The sequence below is a fragment of the Suncus etruscus genome, chromosome 1 (genome assembly GCF_024139225.1).
Source record: "Suncus etruscus isolate mSunEtr1 chromosome 1, mSunEtr1.pri.cur, whole genome shotgun sequence".
In the NCBI taxonomy this organism is placed as follows: domain Eukaryota; kingdom Metazoa; phylum Chordata; class Mammalia; order Eulipotyphla; family Soricidae; genus Suncus; species Suncus etruscus.
The window spans coordinates 108,056,805-108,075,281 of NC_064848.1; the positions used below are offsets into that span (position 1 = coordinate 108,056,805).

The 18,477-nt window shown below is 35.7% G+C and overlaps 1 protein-coding gene across 1 annotated transcript in view; it reads left to right on the top strand.

Moving 5' to 3' along the window:
* The window catches only part of SEMA3C (semaphorin 3C), a 198,077-nt gene that overhangs the window by 105,189 nt on the left and 74,411 nt on the right, over positions 1–18,477 (top strand). The window contains 2 exon segments of the mRNA XM_049783875.1: positions 12,476–12,636; positions 14,095–14,157. Coding sequence (XP_049639832.1) covers positions 12,476–12,636; positions 14,095–14,157 — 224 coding nt within the window.

Consider the following 18,477-nt stretch of genomic DNA (forward strand, 5'->3'; position numbering starts at 1 on the left):
ACATAACAATTACATACAGCAGAAGAAATTGGAAAAAAGCCTCAAAGCAAATGATCAAACAATGGAAAAATTACTCAAAGAATGGGAACAGATGAAAATAGAATTCTATGATAAGCTCAACAGAAACAACTTAAGAATCATTGGAGTCCCAGAGACTCAGGAAGAAAATCTCCAGGAAGAATCAACAGTCAAGAACATCTTTAAAGAGAAACTACCAGAGATAATGAATACATGTGATCAAATCCTGCATGCCCGAAGAGTGCCAACTAAAAGAGACCCCAGAAAAAACACCCCAAGACACATCCTAGTCACAATGACGAATCCCATAGATAGAGACAGAATTCTGAAAGCAGCAAGATCGAAAAGAGAAATTACATTCAAGGGAACATCCTTGAGATTTACTGCAGACCTGTCACCAGAAACACTCAAGGCCAGAAGGCAGTGGTGGTACATAGTGACAAAACTCAATGAAATAAATGCTTCGCCTAGAATACTGCACCCAGCAAAACTCACTTTCAGGTTTGAAGGAACAATACATAGTTTCACAGACAAACAACAGCTCAAAAACTTCACAGACTCAAAACCATTCTTAAAAGAAAAACTGAACGGCATACTTTAAGACAAGGCTTACCAACAGACACACCAAACTTTAATATAAAGATGGCACTAACTCCCAGGACAATTCTTTCTCTCAATGTCAATGGACTAAATGCACCAGTTAAGAGACACAGAGTGGCTAAATGGATCAAAAAACTCAATCCAACCTTCTGCTGCCTACAAGAAACGCACCTGAATAATCAGAAAAAACATAGACTCAAAATAAAAGGCTGGAGGAAAATCATCCAAGCAAACAACACCCAAAAAAAAGCAGGAGTGGCCATATTAATATCAGATGATGCAAACTTTATACTTAGGAAAGTTGTAAGGGACAAAGATGGACATTTTGTATTAATCAAGGGATATGTACAGCAGGAAGAAATCACCCTCCTAAACATATATGCACCGAATGAGGGGCCAGCAAAATATTTAATACAACTGTTGACAAATCTGAAAAATAATATCAATAACAACACAATAATTGTGGGAGACTTCAACACGGCATTGTCAACACTAGACAGGTCAACCAGACTGAAACCCAACAAGGATATACTAGACCTGAGGAGAGAAATGGAAGAAAGAGGCCTAGTAGATATATACAGGACACTCCACCCCCAGAAGCCTGGATACACATTTTTCTCTAATGTACATGGGACATTCTCTAGGATAGACTACATGTTAGCACACAAAACATACCTCCATAATATCAAGAGGATAGAAATTTTGCAGGCTGCCTTTGCTGACCACAAATCCCTGAAATTATATATAAACTACAAAGGGACACAGAAGAAAAATTTTAACACCTGGAAGTTAAATAGCCTCATACTGAATAATCAGTGGGTCCGAGATGAAATCAAAGAGGAAATCAAAACGTTCCTGAAAACAAATGACAATGGAGACACAAATTATCAGAACCTATGGGACACAGCAAAAGCAGTACTGAGAGGAAAATTTATAGCTTTGCAAGCACACATCAGGAAAGAAGAAGGGGCATACCTGAATAGCTTAATGACGCAGCTCATAGAATTAGAAAGTGCTCAACAAAAGGATCCAAAAATAGGGAGGCAGAAGGAAATAACAAAGCTGAGAGCAGAAATCAATGAAGTGGAAAACAGAAAAACCATCCAAAAGATCAACGAAAGCAGAAGTTGGTTCTTTGAAAAAATAAACAAGATTGATAGACCACTGGCAAAACTAACAAAGAAAGAAAGAGAGAGAAACTTGATAACTCGTATTAGGAATGAAAAAGGAGAGATCACTACTGATATGGTAGAGATTCAAAGGGTAATCAGAAACTACTTTGAGAAACTCTATGCCACTAAAAATGAAAACCTGGAAGAAATGGATAAATTTTTGGAATCTTATAATCTTCCACAATTGAATGAAGAGGATGTAGCATATCTAAACACACCCATTACTATTGAGGAAATTAAGAAAGTAATCAAATGTCTGCCCAAAAACAAAAGCCCAGGCCCAGATGGATTTACTAATGAATTCTTTCAAACCTTTCAAGAGGAACTACTACCAATCCTGGCAAGACTCTTTCATGAAATTGAAAAAACAGGAAAACTTCCAAATAGCTTTTATGAAGCCAACATTACCTTGATACCTAAACCAGACAGAGATGCTACGAAAAAAGAAAATTACAGACCAATATCGCTGATGAATGCAGATGCAAAGATCTTCAACAAAATCCTGGCAAATAGGATTCAATGCCTCATTAAGAAGATCATCCACTGGGGCCGGGAAGGTGGCGCTAGAGATAAGGTGTCTGCCTTGTAAGCGCTACCAAGGAACGGACCGCGGTTCGATCCCCCGGTGTCCCATATGGTCCCCCCAAGCCAGGGGCGATTTCTGAGCACATAGCCAGGAGTAACCCCTGAGCGTCAAATGGGTGTGGCCCAAAAACAAAAAACAAAAAACAAAAAACAAAAAAAAAAAGAAGATCATCCACTACGATCAAGTAGGTTTCATTCCAGGAATGCAAGGCTGGTTTAACATCCATAAATCTATCAACATAATACACAACATCAACAGCAAGAAAAATAAAAATGACATGATCATATCAATCGACGCAGAGAAAGCATTTGACAAGGTCCAACACCCATTCTTGATCAAAACTCTCAGCAAGATGGGAATGGAAGGAACCTTTCTCAATATAGTTAAGGCCATCTACCACAAGCCAGAGGCAAATATTGTCCTCAATGGAGAAAAACTGAAAGCCTTTCCTCTAAATTCTGGCACAAGACAAGGCTGTCCTCTCTCACCACTCCTATTCAACATAGCACTGGAAGTACTCGCTATAGCGATTAGGCAAGAAAAGGATATCAAGAGAATCCAGATAGTAAAGGAAGAAGTCAAGCTCTCACTGTTTGCAGATGACATGATACTCTACTTAGAAAACCCCAAAGACTCTACCAAAAAGCTTCTAGAAACAATAAACTCATATAGCAAGGTGGCAGGCTACAAAATTAACACACAAAAATCAATGGCCTTTCTAGACACCAATACTAATAAGGAAGAAATGGACATTAAGAAAACAACTCCATTCACTATAGTGTCACACAAACTCAAATATCTCGGAATCAACTTGACTAAAAATGTGAAGGACCTATACTAGGAAAACTATAAAACTCTGCTCCAAGAAATAAGAGAGGACACGCGGAAATGGAAGCACATACCCTGCTCATGGATTGGCAGGATTAACATCATTAAAATGGCAATACTCCCCAAAGCACTGTACAGATTTAATGTGATCCCCCTAAAGATACCCATGACATTCTTCAAAGAAGTGGACCAGGCACTTTTGAAATTTATTTGGAACAATAAACACCCTCGAATAGCTAAAGCAATCATTGGGAAAAAGAATATGGGAGGAATTACTTTCCCCAACTTTAAACTTTACTACAAAGCAATAGTTATCAAAACAGCATGGTATTGGAATAAGGACAGGCCCTCAGATCAGTGGAATAAGCTTGAATACTCAGAGAATGTTCCCCCGACATACAATCACCTAATTTTTGATAAAGGAGCAAAAAATCCTAAATGGAACAAAGAAAGCCTCTTCAACAAGTGGTGTTGGCACAACTGGCTAGCCACTTGCAAAAAATTGAACTTAGACCCCCAGCTAACATCATGTACGAAGGTAAAATCCAAATGGATTAAAGACCTCGATATCAGCCCCAAAACCATAAGATATATAGAACAATACGTAGGTAAAACACTCCAGGACATTGAGGCTAAAGGCATCTTCAAGGAAGAAACTGCACTCTCCAAGCAAGTGAAAGCAGAAATTAACAGATGGGAATATATTAAGCTGAGAAGCTTCTGCACCTCAAAGGAAATAGTGCCCAAGATACAAGAGCCACCCACTGAGTGGGAAAAACTATTCACCCAATACCCATCAGATAAGGGGCTAATCTCCAAAATATACAAGGCACTGACAGAACTTTACAAGAAAAAAACATCTAATCCCATCAAAAAATGGGGAGAAGAAATGAACAGACACTTTGACAAAGAAGAAATACAGATGGCCAAAAGACACATGAAAAAGTGCTCCACATCACTAATCATCAGGGAGATGCAAATCAAAACAACGATGAGATACCACGTCACACCCCAGAGAATGGCACACATCACAAAGAATGAGAATAAACAGTGTTGGCGGGGATGTGGAGAGAAAGGAACTCTTATCCACTGCTGGTGGGAATGCCATCTAGTTCAACCTTTATGGAAAGCGATATGGAGATTCCTCCAAAAACTGGAAATCGAGCTCCCATACGATCCAGCTATCCCACTCCTAGGAATATACCCTAGGAACACAAAAATACAATACAAAAACCCCTTCCTTACACCTATATTCATTGCAGCACTATTTACCATAGCAAGACTCTGGAAACAACCAAGATGCCCTTCAACAGATGAATGGCTAAAGAAACTGTGGTACATATACACAATGGAATATTATGCAGCTGTCAGGAGAGATGAAGTCATGAAATTTTCCTATACATGGATGTACATGGAATCTATTATGCTGAGTGAAATAAGTCAGAGAGAGAGAGAAAAACGCAGAATGGTCTCACACATTTATGGGTTTTAAGAAAAATGAAAGACATTCTTGCAATAATAACTTTCAGACACAAAAGAGAAAAGAGCTGGAAGTTCCAGCTCACCTCAGGAAGCTCATCACAAAGAGTGATGAGTTTAGTTGGATAAATAACTACATTTTGAACTGTCCTAATAATGAGAATGTATGAGGGAAATTGAGAACCTGTTTAGAGTACAGGCGGGGGTCGGGTGGGGAGGAGGGAGACTTGGGACATTGGTGATGAGAATGTTGCACTGGTGATGGGTGGTGTTAAAAAAAAAGAATAAATTTAAACTTCAAAAAAAAAAAAAAAAGAAAGAACAGTTTTTGGGGGGTCCACACCCGGTGATGCTCAGGGGTTTCTCCTGGATAAGAGCTCAGAAATCACTTCTGGCTTGGAGAACCACATGGGACACTAGGGATCAAACCACCGTCTGTCCTAAGGTAGTGTAGGCAAGGCTGACACCTTACCACTCTGCACCACCACTCCGACCCCAGAAAGAACAATTTGATACTTCAGATGAAGAGTGGGAATGGTGCAGACTTGGGTAGAAATGGATTTATTTCACCTCCTCAACAAAGCCAGGTTTCAGTGATTCCCCCCATAACCATTCCCCTACAGAGCTTTTTAGCCTTAGCCTAAAAACTGTAAGATCTGGGGTATCTAAGCACTTTCTTTATTAGAAGGTCTAATATTTAAAAACTCAACTTGGGCCAGAGACATAGCATGAAGGTAAAGTGTTTGCCTTGCATGTAGAAGGAAGGTGGTTCGAATCCTGGCATCCCATGTGGTCCCCTGAGGCTGCCAGGAGTGATAAAAAAAAAAAAAAAAGATTTACTGCAAACATGTCACAAGAAAATCTCAAGACCAGAAGACAGTGGTGGGATATTGTGACAAGACTGAATGAAATGGATGCTTCACCTAGAATATTCACCCAGCCCAACTCATGTTCTGGTTTGAAGGAAGGATACATAGCTTCATGGATAAGCAACAGCTCAGAAATTTTATAGATGCAAAACCAGCCTGAAAGGAAAAACTGAAAGGTCTACTTTTAAGACAAGACAGACCAACAGACACACCAAATTTATACACAAAGATGACATTAAATCCCATGACAATCATCTCCCTCAATGTCAGTAGACTAATTGCACCAACTAAGAGACACAGAGTGATTAAATGGATCAAAAAGATGAATCCAACCTTCTGCTGCTTACAAAAACACACCTGAATAGTCAGAACAAATATAGACTCAAAATCAAAGGCTGGAGAAAAATCATCCAAGAAAACAACACCCTTAAAAATCTGGGGTGACCATATTAATATCAGACAACACAAACTTTAGACTCATAAAATTTGTAAAGGACAAAGATGGACTCTTTATACTAATCAAAGGATATGTCCAGCAAGAAGAAATCAGATTATTAAACATATACATACCCAGTGAGAGACCATCAAAATATCTAATACAACTATTGACAAATTTGAAAGAGGATATCAGTAATAACACAATAATTGTGAGAGACCTCAACGCACCCTGTGAACACTTGATAGGTCAACCAGACTGAAACCAAACAAAAATATAATATCCCTGAAAGGCGAAATGAAAGAAAGAGGTTTAGTAGATATATATAGGACACTCCATCCCCAGAATCTTGGGTATACATTCATCTCCAAAGTACATGTGTGATTCTCCAGGATAGACCCCATGCTGGCACATAAAACATACCTCCATAAAGTCAAGAGGAGAGAAATTTTGCAGACTACCTTCGCTTACCAAAAGGCTCTGAAATTAGATGTAAACTACAAAAGGGACATAGGAGAAGAACTTTTAACAACTGGAAATTAAACAGCCTGCTACTGAACAACCAGTGGATCAGAGATGAAATCAAAGAGGAAGTCAAAATTTTCCTGGAAACAAATGATAATGAAGACACAAACTATCAGAATCTATGGGACACAGCAAAAGCAGTACTGAGAGGAAAATTTATAGCTTTGCAAGCACACATCAGGAAGAAAAAAGGAACATACCTGAATAGTTTACTGACTCAGCCTATAAAATTAGAAAATGGTCAACAAAAGGAACGAATGAATAAAGAGACAGAAGGAAATAACAAAGCTTAGAGCAGAAATCAATGAAGTGGAAACCCAAAAACAATCAGAAAGATCAATGAAAGCAGAAGTTGGTTCTTTGAAAAAATAAACAAGATTGATAGACCACTGGCAAAACTCACAAAGAAAGAGAGATAGAAACTTGAAAACCCAAATCAGAAATGAAAAGTGGGAAGATCACTACAGATACTGCAGAGATTCCAAGGGTAATTAGAGACTATTTTGAGAAATTCTATGCTACTAAACATGATAACCTGGAAGAAAAAAGATAAATTCTTGGACTTTTATAGCCTTTCACGGTTTTAAGAGGATGTAGCAAATCTAAACACCACCATCACTATTGAGGATATTAAAATAGTAATCAAATGTCTGCTCATAAAAAAAAAGCCCAGACGCAGATGGATTCATTAATGAATTTTTTCAAACCTTTCAAGAGGAACTACTACCAGTCCTGGCCAGGCTCTTTTATGAAATTGAAAAAATGGGAACACTTTCCAATAGCTTTTATGAAACTACCACCTTTATATCAAAACCAGACAGAGATGCTGCCAAAAAAGAAAATTACAGACCAATATCAGATGCAAAGATCCTCAACATAATTCTGGCAAATAGGATTCAATATCTGATCAAGGAGATCATTCACTATGATCAAGTAAGTTTTATCAAGGAATGCAAAGATGGTATAACATTCAGAAATCTATCAACATAATACACAGCATCAACAATAAAATAAAAATCACATGATAATATCAATAGACACAGGGAAAGCATTTGATAAGGTCCAACACCCATTCTTGATAAAAACTCAGCAAGATGGAAATGAAAGGAACCTTTCTCAATATATTTAAGGCCAGGCCATCTATCACAAACCAATGCCAGATATTATCCTCAGTGGAGGAAAACTAAAAGCCTTCCCTCTAAATTCTGGTACAAGACAAGTCTGTCCTCTCACATGACTACTATTCAACATAGTACTGGAAGTACTAGCTAGAATGATATGACAAGAAAAAGATATCAAGGGAATCCATATAGGAAAGGAAGAAGTCAAGCACTCACTGTTTGCAGATGACATAATACTCTACTTAGAAAACCCTAAACACTCTACCAAAAGCTTCTAGAAACAATAGATTAATATAGCAATGTGGAAGGCTACAAAATTTACACAAAATGAACAGACACTTTGATAAAGAAATACAAATGGCCAAAAGACACAAGAAAAAATGCTCCACATCACTAATCATTAAGTAGATGCAAATCAAGGACTATGAGCTACCATCTCATGCCACAGAGATTGGTGCACATCACAAAGAATTAGAACAAGCAGTGCTGGAGGGGATGTGGAGATAAAGGACCTCTTGTTCACTGCTGTTGAGAATTCTGTCTAGTCCAACCTTTATGGAAAGTGATATGGAGATTCCTCCAAAAGCTGGAAATTGAACTCCCATATGATCCAGCTATACTACTCCTAGGATTATACCCTAGGAACACACACACATAAAACAGTACAAAAATTCCTTCCTCACACCTATATTTATTGCAGCACTGTTTACAATAGCCAGACTGAAACAACTAAGATGCCCTTCAAGAGATGAATGGCTAAAGAAACTTTGGTATATATACACAATGGAATATTATGCAGTCATCAGGAGAGATGAAGTCATGAAATTTTTCTATACATGGGTGTACATGGAATCTATTATGCTGAGTGAAATAAGTCAGAGGGAGATATAGATGCAGAATAGTCACACATCTATGAGTTTTAAGAAAAATAAAATACATTTTTGCACTAATTCACAGGGTCAAAAGAGAGAAAGGCTGGAAAGTCCAGCTCACGACATGAAGCTCACCACAAAGAATGATGAGTGCAGTTAGAGAAATAACTACACTGAGAATTATTATAACAAAGTTAATGAATGATGGAAGTAGACAGCATGTCTAGAGTACAGGTGAGGGTGAGGAGGGGAGGAGGGAGATTTGGAGCATGGTGATGGGAATGTTGCACTGGTGAAGGGGGTGTTCTTTACATTACTGAAACCCAACTACAATCATGTTTGTAATCAAGGTGTTTACATAAAGATATTAATTAAAAAAGTCACTGTCTCTGGGGACCATATGGGATGGCAGGTCCATATGATGGTGGTCCATCATAGGTTTGCAAGTGCAAGTCAAATGCTCTACCTTTTGTGCCACCGCTCTGACCTCTCTAGTGGAATTTTTAATTGTTTGAGTAGAAACAAAAAAACTTCCAAGTTATTATGAAAGATTTTATGAATTTGTGAGCAAGAAAAATAAAAGATTAGATTTGTGACTTCCTTGTCATCATCACATAAGTGCTCATAGTTTTTATGACAGCTTATTCAAATTATAGTGCTGTCTTCAGTGTGTTAACACAGTAAGTCCTATGATCAGATTTTTCTGTAAAGTTTGTCATTTTACTAAAATCCTAATTAAAAATCATGAACCATTAAAAATGATTTTCTTAAGTTTGGCAGTGGAACATTGTGACTAGAAGTAAATTGAATCTGCCATTTTTATAACTTTTTATTGACTTCGTTCATTCATAGCTTTTAAATTTAACTCTACAGATATATTTACTCTAAAATAAATGAAAGGAATCTGATTCTCACTTATCATTAAGGACTAAAATAAAAAATTCAGAAAAACTGAAAATTCTTGTTTTTCCTTTCAGTACCTAATACTACCACTTAAACATTACTTTCTGAGTGAAATTAATGAGATTTTTTTCAAATATTTAAAGCATTAAGCTAATGAGAATAACGGAGCAGAAGTAAGGTATCTAGATTAGAATATAATAATCCGGGGACGGTGAGGTGGCGCTAGAGGTAAGGTGTCTGCCTTGCAAGCGCTAGCCAAGGAATAACCGCAGTTCGATCCCCCAGCATCCCATATGGTCTCCCCAAGCCAGGGGCAATTTTTGAGCACTTAGCCCGGAGTAACCTCTGAGCAACAAATGGGTGTAGCCCAAAAAAACAAACAAAAAAATAATTCTAAAATGTGAATGAACTGAATACGACAATATTGTGATTTGGTTTTGTTCTGTTTATTTGGTTTTTGGACCACACTCTACTGTGCTAAGTGTTTACTTTTTTCTTTAGGAATTTTTTTTTTGCCACAGTGGATTAAAAATCTTTCACAGTAATATTTTAGGTACATAGTGACATTCATTGAATCAGTGGTATTCCATCACCAATGTTGTCCTCCCTCCTCTCCTGTTCCCAGCATTCATCATATGTCCTCCTCCTTTGCCCCGTGAGCTGCTAGTATAAGTGGTCCCCTCTGTGTCTAGCTTGTTGTAGATTGGGTATCAATTTTGTTGTCACTTGGATTTGGTATTTAAGTCTGATCATTTTTTATTTCTACTTGATGTTCATATGACTCTTTGGTCTTGGTACCCTCCAGTATTTCTCCTCCAATTTGTGAGGTAGAATAAGGTGATTCAAATTATGTGGTTCTGTTAGAAAGAAAGAAGGAAAAAAAAAAGGGCGGGGGTCAAAAATCAAGCAAACAAAAAATGGGAAGAGTCCTAGAGGCTATAAATATCCATTTAAGAGAAGAAAAGGTAAAAGGAATATAAACATAACAAGAATACAAAAATAGGAAAAAGACAAACAAACGAACAAAAACCAACCCAAAAAGCACCACAGCAATAAAGACAACAACCTAACAATAACCATGGTCCCGAGATAAATAATAGACAATTCTAAAAGCAAACAAACAACAATAGCAGCAACAAAAACCAAAAGCAAGCAACAGCAATAACAAAAAAATTAATTTGTGCTTTTTTTTTTTTTTGCATAGGCACAGTAAATATTGAGGAAATTAGAAAGGGAGTTAGATACCAGATTTCTCCGCCCTTGATGTATACTGTCATGGGAATAACCATAGGCTCTGTACATGCTCTTATTCTCTACCCTAGGTTTTATTGTGATGTCTGGGAACTTTCAGCTCAGTTGTGGATGATAGAGTCAGGCCTCTGTAACTAGAGATCTTGGTATTTGCACAGGTTATAGGATGGAGCCTAGGGTGGAGTCTTTATGGTTCTAAAAGTTCTGTTCCATCACTGTTTTTTTAATCCGTTTTCTGTAGTTGGTGGTCTTGGTTTTTGTACTGATCCTAGGGTGAAGCCTATGATAGAGTTTTTCATTATGTTTCCAGAAATTCTGCTCAGTTGCAGTTGTCTCAGTCAGGCCTCTGGAATTAGAGATCTTGGTTGCTGTACAGCTCGTAGGCCAAATCCTAGACTAGGGTATTTTTTTATTGGTCCCAGAATAGGTTCCGCCCAGTCATGGTTGTCACAGTCAGTCTTTTGATATTAGTGATCTTGACTTTTGCACAGATCAAAAGATGATGTGTCTTCTGATTTCATCTTATCTTTAGGTGGTGTGATAAGACAACCTGCTCTTAGACCAGTGCTTCTCAATTATTTTCTGTCATGACCCCCTAGGAAGAAGAAAACATTTTTTGGGCCCTCCACACAACTGTAAATAGTATCTTTATATAAAAAAAAAAACTTTAACCTGCAAAACAAAAATATATAAAATAATTTTAGCTGATTTTTTTAATCAGAGATGATGTCTTAATTAAAGGCTACAGTGAGCACATTTTGCAATGCATAGCTTTTCAAAGCGGGGTTTGAAGCAGGACACAGCAACTCTCAGCTCCAGAGACATACAGTGATGTAAACACGTGGCTTAGCTTGTTATGACAGTGTTTGCCGAGGTCAAAGGAGTCCTCCTTTACAGAGCTTTGCCCCCCCCCAGGGGGGGGTGCACTCCACTATTTGAGAACCACTGTCTTAGACCAAGTTGTTGCCATTTCCTCATTGTCAGGATGTCTTATCAAATCTGGCGCTTACTGGTGTCAGAGTAGTGTTAAGAATATCCCAGAGGGAGTTTGGTTCCTGGAGCTGTTGCAGAGAACTGTGTGGGTTCTATGTCTGAGATTTAGAGTTCAGGGTTGGACGGTCGCTGTCTAATTACATGGAGTGTAAGTTGACACCACATGACATATGTTAAGGTGGGAGGTGATCCTGTATTGTAAAATGTATGAGTTCTTATCCCTAGTAGATAAGAGCTTGTTTCTATATGTAAAATTTCCCCCTTTTTAGTGTGCCTATGCAAAAAGAAATGGTGCTAATTGCTGATGGAATTGGGGGAAGTGTTTACTTTTGACTCTGTTTAGGGAATCATTTCTGGTGAGCATATGTGTGTGTAGGATCATCCAGGTTGCTATGTCAATACAGGTGCTCTACCCCATTATACTATCTCTGGTCTCAACAACAGTAAAATATTAAGAAATTCTAATGACACATATGTGTACTGTCATTGCTTTCTGTTTTTCTTTAGTCTGCCTACTTGTTATACATATATTTTTGTTGGTTCATTTGAACTAGTTTTAAGCTGATTGAGATTATTGCAAAATTAATTTTGTTGTCAGGAAGTACTACCATATACCCTAACATTTCATTTATTAAGCTATATACTAAATCATCATGTGTGCAGTGAATTGAGATAGCCACCAACAAATCATTTTTAAAAGGATTTAATCTTGTGGAGAATACTTTATCTTGAATTTGCGGTGAGTATGAAAGATTTTGGTTCAAATACTAAAATAACAGAACTGAGATGCTATGTTTTTTCTTATGTTTTTCATCATTTTAGAGCTTCGAGAAACCAAAACCTCTGAATATTTCAGCCTATCCAACCACCCGCTAGACTACAGGATATTATTAATGGATGAAGATCAGGATCGGATATATGTGGGCAGTAAAGATCACATTCTTTCTTTGAATATTAACAATATAAGTCAAGAACCTTTGAGTGTAAGTTTTTTGAGGCAGTGTTGGCCTCCTTGATGCCTTTGTCTTATAAAACTTGAAACATAAAAGAAAGTTACATATTTTACTATAGCAATATTAAGTACTGAATATATCAGTAGTTGGATTATATTATATAAATATAATGAATTCAATTTTCCTACCTAGTTTTATAGTGTTTAACAACCTCAAATCTGAAGTTAATGTGTATATTTCCTATATATGTAAGACACGTGTATAGAAATGAAAATTAGGGTCAGAGAAAATGTACAGAGGGTACTGCTCCTGCCTTGATGCATTTAACCTAGATTTGATCCTTGGCTCCCCACAGGGTCCTCCAAACCCTGCCAGAACTGATTCCTGGATATAGAGCCATATAAATATGCTCTGAGGACTTCTGGATATGGTCCCAAATTAAAAAGAATAAAATAAAAAGAAACAAAAAAAGTAAATTCATGCATAATATCATAAAAATGATCCAATTGATGCATTAACTACCTTGCTTTCTTGCAGTTAATCCAACAAACTCTTGAAAAAATTAAACATACTGTTTATCTATTATTAAATCTACTCTTCTTTGAACAAGTGTGTACTGAATTTCAATTTTACAGACAGGAAGTTAATAATGCTTCATTAAAGTAAATAAATAAAGTGATTAAAAATAAATGTATTATAGCAGGAAAACTTCAAAACTAATTATTTTACCAATGGGAAACAGACTGACAATTGAAAAAAAAAATCTATCCATCGATCTGACCCAAGCATAGATTGTTTAGAAATATAATATCCACTTGTACAGTTGAAATTTTATGTTTTCCAAACTTAAATTACCATTTGAAGAACCTAAAAATCTACTAGTCTGCAATGTTAAATTGAAAGCAATATACATGTAAGTTCATTCTTATATGTGTATATAGTCTACTACAAATCAAAGGAAAATTTATGTTATATTGTGTACTTAATAAAGACTAGTTTAATATTATTCATTAATAAATAAAGACGGGGCCGGGCGGTGGCGCTAAAGGTAAAGTGCCTGCCTTGCCTGCGCTAACCTTGGACGGACCGCGATTCGATCCCCCGGTGTCCCATATGGTCCCCCAAGCCAGGAGCAACTTCTGAGCACATAGCCAGGAGTAACCCCTGAGCGTTACCGGGTGTGGCCCAAAAACCAAAAATAAATAAATAAATAAATAAATAAATAAATAAATAAATAAAGACATTATTGAAAGACTTGTTATTGGAAATTAATGGAAGAAATAAAACATTATTGCTAGAATAAAATATTAAAATCTTTATTGACCTAAGTTTATAAAGTGAAAAAAGAATCTGAGATTTATAAAGTAACAAAAGAATCTAAGATTTCAATAGATCTTATATAAAACTATTTGCTTTAGGTAAATGAATACCATGAACCGTGATATATACAAGTGAGATAATGTAACCTTTATTTTTCTTTCTGAGCAGGTTTTCTGGCCTGCATCTACAATCAAAGTTGAAGAGTGCAAAATGGCTGGCAAAGATCCGACAGTGAGTCCTTAAAAACTTCAAAACTTAAATATTTGATCTTTGAATCCATGTACTTGAGTGCAGCCAAAAGTGAAACACAGGGTGTTGGTGTTTTAAATCCTCCTCCGGACATATGGTAAAAATGTAAATGAGAGGATATTGGAACTCTTAAAACACTGTAACTTAGGAATTCCTGACTAGGTAAAAATGTCCTGCCTTGTTTTCATTATTGCACCTCGCTTGACACATTTCATGATGGATTTCGGTAATAATCTCTGTTCCAAGTGGATCTAACCTGAAGAATTCTCAGCAGGCTGCTGAAGTAATGATAATGCAAGTGCCTGGAGTAGCTCCCAGATACCATTGGGCTTTTCCAATGATTCTAGGCAAAAGGGTAGTGTTAGTCAGTACATTCCTGAGGCATTAGTCACCAGTAAAGAGTGGTATCTTTGTTAATTAAAGATGACCACACAATACCAATGCAGTTGTAAATATCAACATGTGTTCAGTGTGTAGCACTTATGCACATTGTATTCCTTTGAAAGGAGACATGTGTATAATATACATATATATACATACATATGCATGTGCAAAAAGTAATAAACTTGTACTTATTTAAAGAGCAATTTAAAGTACTGAATTTACTGAAACTGTTAAATCAGTTTGTTCTTGAATGCAATTGAAGAAATACATGATACTTTTATTAATAAGACACATATATGTTAATAATAAAGCATATACTTTTTTCACTTTCTTGTTATAAATCACAAAAAATAACATATAGGACCCAAGGATCTCAATCACCAACTCTTAAAAGAAATTGGTAAAGTAATCTGTTTTTGATACCTAAATAAGTTAATCAATAATTATTAATTAAAGACCTGTTATGTTTCTTACTGTGTGTATTAATTTGTATGTGTATTAATTTGTATGAGTATTATATGTGTATGTCTATATGTACTAGTAGATAGAGACATTTTATGCCAAAGTAAACACTATTTTAGTTAATCAATTTTATGAACTAGTAGAGATTTAAATTATTAATTTAATAGTAGTAATTAAATAAACATGGAAACATAAGTTAATGGAGAGCTGAGACTCAAATGTGTTGATTGATTAGTAAAACTTGTAAATGTACACACATACATATACAGTCATTTCTAAATCATAATGATTTGATTTCATGCCAAAAATATTGAATAAACGGTTTTAAGTGTAGAGGTAAGAAATGCTGATTGTTGGGATCAGAGAGATAGCATAGAGGTAAGGCATTTGCCTTTCATGCAGAAGGACGTTGGTTCAAATCCTGGCATCCATATGTGCCTGCCGGGGGTGATTTCTGAGCATAGATCCAGGAGCAACCCCTGAGCACTGCCAGGTGTGACTCAATAACCAAAAAAAAAAAAAAATGCTGATTGTGAGAGTGAAGGTCATCCATTTTGGATTTGGTATATTGAGAGTTTTACTGATTCATCAAGTAGATTCAAACTAGGAAAAAAGAAATTAAATAAATGATTTGTTTTCTTTACATTTCTAAGCAGTCCAGGTGTATTGTACTGCAAAGTTTTTATCACAAGTCAGAGTTATGGAAGACTGCCTTGAGTGTAAGATGGCACATGCTCTGGCTGAGAAATCACTAAGGGTGATTCCGTTTTCTCTCTCTGTCTCTCCCCGTATATATATATATATATATATATATATATATATATATATATATATATATATATATATATATTAGCTTCACTACTAGCTATTAGAGACCATTGTCTTACTAAGGCATTATGGTATAGATTTGTACTCTTTGATATAACATAACACTCTCCAGAGAAAATATGGGAAACACTAAGAATACATACAAAAGATAAATAACTGGCTAATATTTTGGAAAGATTTGATAGACTTACTGGCAATCCTGTATATGTATAAGTTTGCCTTGTTTTATGTCAATATACTATATTATTTCCTTCCTCAACCTTTGATAACACATGTGCTTCTCTTCTTGTTTGAACACTATCTCATTCTTTTAAGCTAGGAAGCCTCTACTTATACTGTCAGATAATTTTTTGGAAAGCATTCTCTGAACCAGACTGGACTGGCTGCCTTTCCAGTGTGTCATCCAATAACACCCTAGCATTTATTTCACTGCATGTTTAGTTATAAGTCATTCCTCACAAATCGAAAAGGCTGTGTAGTAAGTGACATTTTTCACAACATTCAGCTCTATATCTAAGCACTTTTATAAAATTCAGAAAAGATTTGAAAAACACGAGGTGAAAGAGATCAAGTATGGAATCTGTTATAAGTGACTGTTCAAGTTGACATACCTTGGGTGATGAGCTTATTAAATGTCTTTGGATTAAATATTTTGCAATAAGTTTATTATGCAAATATTTTAGAAGTGAATTTTGGTCAAATTAAGCTTTTATTTTAAGCATTTTTTCAAGTACTAAGCAAAAGCAAATGTGTGACAATTCATACACTTGTTTTATTTTGATTATTAATTTTGAGAAAAGCAAAACAAAATAACCCTTATACATTCAATTTTGACTTATGGAAAATTTGATGTCACCAAAAATATAGCAATTGCAAAATAGCTACTTAATTGATTTAAAATATGATCTAGATGGGGCCAGTGCGATAGCACAGCAGTAGTGCATTTGCCTTGCATGTGGCTGATCTGGACAGTCCTGGGTTCTATTCCCAGCATCCCACATGGTCTCCTGAGTAAGCCAGGAGTGATTTCTGAGCAAAGAGGCAAGAGTATCCCCTGAGTGCTGCCAGATGTGGCCCAAAGACCTAAATAAATTATTTACAAAGAAATAAATTATATTGGTGGAAATATAATTATCTGCCTTAAATATAGTAAACCTATGTCCCCTTTCTTTAATTCTATTATTTATATTTCTACATATTCTATTTAGATAAATTGTTCATTCTATTCGTATATAAAAATTGAACTTCAGCATTGACATAGGCTGCTAAACATTTCCAGTGAAACAGGACTTAGTGGATGTCCTAGGTAAATACTGTAAGAACTTACTGAAAAAGTAAACAGAAGTACATATAATCAGTCATATATTATAGGTATACTTTGCCAGGCTTGGCTTATTAACATGTTTGATAGTCACTGTATAGATTATTTTGTAATATTATAAGATTACCCAAAGCTTCGACACTGTATTTTCCTTAAAAATAGATATATCAATAATTTCTCACCCTTCTGGCTAAGATCAAGTATAGAAATTTATTAATAAGAACACCTTGTTTATTATCATGCTGAATAAATATAGGCCAAGATGTCTCTTTCCCTTTTACATAGTCAATATATATAAATCCCTATTTATCTATATTCCAGGATATAATTTTGAAAACATTTAATTTTAGATTCCATAAGTTAATTTATTTTCAGTACAGAAACCTTAAAAGTTCTAGGGGAAAAAATTGATAGTAAGAGAAAACTGTTTTTTATCTTTTCTTTGACCTTGGAGACTTACCCAGTCTGTGCTTTTCCCTAAGCTCTGTAAAGGACCTAGTTATAGTCCTTTTTTTTACTGTGTTGTTAAAGTATTCATGAGTTAATATTTTCTAGAAAGTTTAGAATAGGTTATACACAGTAAATATTATATCAATAATAATAATAAATAATAATAATAATAATAAATAAAATAAATTATACTATCCAATCATAGTAACAAGAATTTGAGTTATGTCTGACATTTTATTAAATGGCATATATGTCCACATAAACAGTATACTGTTATGTATGATAGCACCCTGATTTTTCATTAGCATTTGTAATTAAATAGTTTTTAAATAGAATTAAACTACTAAAAATTGCATTTCATTGATTTTTCACAGAAGTCTCACTCTCAGAACCTTTATTGAATGTCTGTAATGGATAGGACTTTACTAAGTTCTGCACAGAACAAATGTCATGATCAGTTCTCAGGGTTTATAGTGGTAATTGGAATTGAACATGCACATGAAAGACTCACTGGATCTTGTGTGTGTGTGTGTTTTACCCGAGTTACTATCCCAAGAGTTATAAGAGTATATTATTAAAAACAAGCAATATCATCATCATATGCAGACAAAATGAAGCATACATGAAAGCTAAATCAATGTCTCAAGTAGAAACCATTAAAGGATAAAGCCTGTCTGAACTCAGCTTCTCTCACTCACTGAGTTTATGTTTCAACCCTCTCTGGTGTTACCCATCTGAAGCTGAATCATAATGAGAAAACCATTTTAATTGCTTCTCTGTTTCATCACACAATAAATTTCTCTACCTTCCAGACATTGTTTCCTTAGGAAACCCTGCAATATCATGCCTCCATTTTA